Source organism: Phaseolus vulgaris, chromosome 7 (assembly GCF_051622355.1).
Source record: "Phaseolus vulgaris cultivar YP4 chromosome 7, ASM5162235v1, whole genome shotgun sequence".
Lineage (NCBI taxonomy): Eukaryota > Viridiplantae > Streptophyta > Magnoliopsida > Fabales > Fabaceae > Phaseolus > Phaseolus vulgaris.
The window spans coordinates 39,783,358-39,789,060 of record NC_143504.1 but is presented as its reverse complement, the minus strand read 5'-3'; the positions used below and the strand labels follow the sequence as shown (position 1 = coordinate 39,789,060).

General features: G+C 31.5%; 1 protein-coding gene across 1 annotated transcript; it reads left to right on the top strand.

Moving 5' to 3' along the window:
* The first annotated feature begins 1,415 nt into the window (after positions 1 to 1,415).
* On the top strand, positions 1,416 to 4,905 carry LOC137828719 (uncharacterized). The gene is made up of 4 exons (XM_068635407.2): positions 1,416 to 1,768; positions 1,871 to 1,966; positions 2,713 to 2,949; positions 4,293 to 4,905. Coding segments are annotated over exons 1-4 (579 nt in total). The 5' UTR covers positions 1,416 to 1,767; the 3' UTR covers positions 4,538 to 4,905.
* The last annotated feature ends 798 nt before the right edge of the window (positions 4,906 to 5,703 follow it).

Genomic DNA, 5,703 nt, shown 5'->3' with positions numbered 1-5,703 from the left:
TCTAAGTTTTCCTTTTCGAATAAAACTTTATAAAGGTGAAAGATTTTAAAAATAAGATGTTTGTCATCATTATTTAAGGGAAATTAAAAGCTTCTACTCAAATTCACACTTAAAATTACATAACAATTTTGCATGCAAAATAATATATGCGTTTGTTAGTTATTTCTTTATGAAAAAACTAATCTATATGTAGGCATTGAAATAATGACATCATTAGATGGTGTGTTAATCTTTTGATCATAACTTTTAAATGGTTGGTAACTTTTATGTTGACATTATTTGTACTACACTCAAACTATAATGTAAGTAAATAAATTTTCTCTCTGATGATTTTTTATCATACTAAAATAATCAATTCTAACGTGTACATATAAGACTTATATTTAATAAATTTAAATAATAGTAAACAATATAATGAATTCAAAAGAATTCACATATTAAATGATGATAAATAATCTTTTATTCTAATCATATACTTTGATAAAGTTATGAGTTTATAAAAAAAAAACAGTTTAATTATTATGATAAAATATATAGATTAAATATTTTTTTATGAAAATTATCTCATAAGTCAAAACTAAACTATTAAAAGTAGACTCTTGACCAAATTTTTAAATGTAGGATATTTATTATGAGGTAAGAGATAACGTCTTGAAGTCCAAACAAACCAAACTATTTTTAAATAAAAAAATGTTAGTTTGATAACCGTAGATATATACTGATTTTTAATTTTGATTAGACTAAAACAATTTTTAATTTTGATTAGATGAATATAATTTCAAAAGTTTTATTTTTTAAAAAAAGAATTATGTAATAAATAATTAAAAAAATTAAAAAGCAAATATTTGATGAAGGAATGTCCTAATCCCAAAGTGCCCAGTAGCCTCCAAAGTGGTGAAAGTATTGATGACACCAATAACCCGTTCAGGAGGGACACCTACACAACTTGTCACTGTTATATTCAACACTATTGCTTCAATGAAAACGTTTTTTAATTCAATGAAAACGTTTTTTAATTCAATGAAAACAAACCTTACTGAATATCAGGCGTAGTAGTACTAATGGGAACATTAATGGGTGTTCATGATAGGAAACTAAATTAAAAAATAACTTTTCCATTTCAATTTCCTTTTTTTGTTTTCTTAAATAAAAATAGAAAATGCCCGAACCAGATTGGCGAATTTTTTTTTTGTATATTCATTCATTGAGAAAAAAAATTATTTTTAATTTATAAAAATACTCGGCCTATTTCAGTACTATAAATGTTATTCAAGGTAAAATTAATGTTTGATTTCGATAACTTATATAACATATAAAATTTCATGAAAAATGATTTTAAGTGAAATTCCGAAAATAATGGAAGAACTATTTTTGTAAAAAAGAAATAAATGGAGCAACCTTTTACTCCAAGCAGTAACTCAAAAGGCAATACATTGAAAGCAAATAAAAGTGATTAAAAGGAATTGAATAGGAAATGGGAATCGGAAAGAAAGAGGAGTGAAAGGGAAAAAAAGAGTTGAAAATGTGGTTGAATTGAAGAAGGAATCAACTTAGGTGGCGTATGTGTGGATCCCACCATTCCTCAGGTGCAGTTCAATGCAATGATGCAACGCAACGCGGGAAGGAAGGGAAAGGAATCGATCACTCCTTTGACTCAACCTAATCATTCCTTTTCTCACAATCAATCGCACGCCTTCTTATTCTTTCTCCTTACACTTTCTCTTCTCCGATCGATCTTCCATACTTTACTTTCCACCCAACCAAACAAGTTCGAAATTTCAATCCTTTTTTTTTTCTTTCCGTTTTCTGATTCTTGTTTTTACCATCTATCTACACTGCTTATGTTTCTATGTGTGTTTGCAACTTTCAGTGTATCCGTATCCGAAAGTTAAGGTAAGACACGATGACGACGGTGAACTTGGTCTCAAAGCTTTCGTCTCTCTCTATTTGCATCCATCTTCTCCAGGTATTTCTAACCTCTTTTCGTTTAAATACAATTTTAATCTTTTTTCTTTTCACTTTGCAATTTGTCTTCTCCTGTTTAAATTCCATTCTTACAAAACTCCCTATTTTCATCCATTCTTAATTTTGTCTGCATATTTTTTACATGATAATTTATTAAATTATTTTTTATATTAATTTAAACGAATGTGTTATCTTTAGTTTCAATTGAACTAAATAAAGAAATAGAATATACACAAAATTAAAGATTAAAGCAAAATATACCATTTTCTAAAACAGGAGACCAAATATCTGTATTTTAAAAGGAGAAACCAAAATGGTGGATTCAACAAAACTGAGTAAAATTGGATTTAGACTCTTTATTATGTTTTATTTTGTTAGAGTTGGCCATGTGATTGTATGTTTTACGTTTCTCAATGCACGAATTCTCCTGATTTTATCCATATCAATCTTCGTGTTTGAAGTTTTTTTGAAGCAATAGTCGGGGTAGTGATCACATGGATGAGTGAGTGATGTTGTCTTCCTTTCCTTTTACATTTTGTTAGTTTTAATTTATAATTGTTTTTTCACTGTAGTTTTGGCTTAAGTTTGGAGGTTTAGAGTGTTGTTTATATTCCATATATGCAATATTGGCATTATTGCGCCAAACATTTTCATTCCTCTAGTTAGTCAAAATTGTAGTGGGTCATTATTGTCTATCATATTCATTTGCTAAATATAGAAAGGAATCGCTATTGTCTGATTTTACAGTAACAGACAACAAAGTTGTCTCCATGCCCACTGTTGTCAAAGTACCAAAGTGTTATGTTCCCCATGTAGCTATTCCAAGACCAAGAGTACATGTCACTGAAGATTCTGAAGACTTCAGCTTGGCATCTGATTCTTCAGTAACTACAGGATCTGATAAGGATGACAGTATTGATGGAAATAAAGTAAATATTAGAGCCAGTCCAATTCCTCCCCCTCGTGCTGTAATTTCTAGTCCTGGTAAAATCTCATACTTTTCATCGGATTTTGTTAGCTAAATTTATTTGTGTACCAGATGCCTTTTGCAATTTGAAAATATCTGATTTTTTTTCTAAATCTAAAGATTGACAATGAAATCATAAGAACTGCTGTGATTTATAATATGCATAGCAATGTCTCGGGTTTCTTTTGATTGGCCATCAAAAGCTGAGTGAAGTACTTGCTTGTAGAGATCCTATTAGAAGATATGAGAGTGATTTTTCTTTTTCATTATCCGTCAAAATTTCTTACAGAAGGATGCAACATGCATGTTGACAAAATGGGATTTTTAGACAAAAAAACCCAAACCTAACGTTTTATGTACTTCAAAGGGAACTGAAACTCATAACTCAAGCACCTTGCATGCAAAGAAACCTTGGACTACTTCAATGAATTTTTTAGAGAAACTGAATTTGTAAGTGTGATAGTGACATTTAGACTTGTAAAGGAATATAGAGCAGTTTTATGTTGTTAGGAAGTTATTTTAGCAATGTGACCTATGTAGAAGGTGTCGGTATCATTTTGAAAGTTCTGTATAAATGGATGCAATCGTCAGCAACCATTCTATGTAACTTAGCTTGCGTACTTTGTGTTCCCTCTCACTCTCAGCTTCAATTTTCCCTATAATCAATAATTCTGAACAATTGTAATGATGCACTTTGTACAGTTGCTGATAGGAGAAAGTTAATAGACGTGTTCTGAAGTAAAATAGATGCAAATAAAACTCCCTTTAGTGGGGATTGCATGCTGTGCTGTAGTTATGAGGATTGCAGAAAATTTCTCAAGTTTAGAAATGAAATCTTCAGATAACAAGGGTAAAACAATGTTTTAATAGATTTTTTCAATTTAGTATACCGTGATTTTAGTTTTACATTGTTACATTGTGCAATGGGGCCAGTGTTTTCTTGATATTTCGTAGTCTCCACTTTCCTGTTCTTAAACCTGAATAGTGCGTTATTTAGGCTGGTTTTCCACTCGTCTGTTTAAATCAATTAAAATAATAAAGGGTTTTGTTTCCAAACCAATGGTGCACATAAAGTGAGAGCTAAGTCTCTAAAAAGTCCATCACATAGTTCTGAAGGCTTTTAATCCTGTTTTTTCGAGAAAAAAAGAAAAATCAACTATTTATTACTTGATGCAAGAATAAAATATTTAGCAAAGAAAATTGGATAGTTATGCTTCTGGAGAGCATCGTTAATTATGTATTTATGTGAATACTGATTATAGTTTTTATATGGAGATACGAGATATCTGGGTGCTGGCTAGTTCTCAGTTTCGTACGTGATTTCTTACAGAGCTGACCCTGAAATTCTTTTTGTATTTAGATAATGACATAATGATTGGGAATCGAAACAAGAGTAGAGATGGAAGACTTTCTGCTTCAAAGAATGGTGCTGTGTTGCAAAATCGACATGCACACTGCAAAGTTAAATCACATGATGTCACTGATATTCCTCCAGAGACAAGAAAACACAGGGAGCCTGGGTCTAGAGAAGAAATTGATTCTGTAGGAAAGAAAAAGACCCATAAAGGAAGCATAAAATTCGAGAAGGTACCCTGGAAATTTTAGTTCTGGTGAAATCTAGGAGCATGACTAGCTACCAGTTTTTTGGCGATCAAAACGTAGTGTGATCTTAATCTAGGATTAGGTTTACTGCCATAGAAAAAAAGATAATACGATGGTGCATGCTTTGGTGTTTCATGTTCTGCATGCTATACTTACCTTAATATTTTGAATGAGCACTTGATGCGGGCGTGTAAGAATCTCTAAGGAAGAAGCCAATGTATGAAGGGTCATCATATATGTTGCATTTTCACCCCATTTTTAATCTTTTTGTAAGATGGTTTGAGGAAGCATATCACATAGCAGAGTTTCATGGTATCTAATGTGTAAAAATGAATATTCGGGAGCAAACAAGAATCTTACGAATTTTGCTACGTTATGTTTTGTATGTAGATTATATGATGCTTAAATGGATGTATAATTTAATGCGAACTACTCGATTTAGCTTTATTCTCGCGAATATTTCCTTGTACATAGGGGTAAAAAATATGGTCAGGTCAAGCAGGGTGGGTCAACCTTTTCAACTTGTATTGGTATGATTCGCTTAATTCGTTTACCTATCAATCCCTATCAATCCTGGAGTACGGAGAGATAGCTTGGCAACTTACCATCCTTTAATTTTGATACTTGTTGTACTAGCCGGTTTAAAGAACTAAATAATATAGATCACTTGTAACCTGTAGATAAATCCTAGAACCATTAATTGTTATCAAAAGGATGGTTACTTACCATTAATTGTTTTTATTATTATTGTTTCCTAGAACCACTATATATAGTGGCTTCCTTCAAGCAATGTAACAACAAATAACAACATACACTTGCTTCCTCTCTCTTTGTCTGAGAGGAATTCATTGTACTCCGAGTACCATTATAGTGGAAGTTTTGGCTCTCTCGTCGGTGGTTTTTTTACCTCTATTTAAAGGGGTTTTCCACCTAAAAATTTCTGGTATCATTCTCATTTTTCTTGTTACTTTAATTTCTCATAATCTTTTGTTGAAATTATCACGCTTCCACACACGATATCCCAACAAATTGGCCTCAGAGCTTTTCGATAATTCAACCAGGATTTGTTGTTCTATAATGTCGAAATTCGATATTGAGAAATTTGATGGTAAAATCAGCTTTGCAATCTGGCGATGTTCTCACCCAGAATGGTTTAAAGAAAGTTCTGG

Coding starts and splice junctions, on each gene's coding strand:
- LOC137828719 (XM_068635407.2), top strand. Junction 1,967..2,712: donor TTTGCATCCATCTTCTCCAG/GTATTTCTAACC, acceptor CTGATTTTACAG/TAACAGACAACAAAGTTGTC. Junction 2,950..4,292: donor TGCTGTAATTTCTAGTCCTG/GTAAAATCTCAT, acceptor TTTTGTATTTAG/ATAATGACATAATGATTGGG.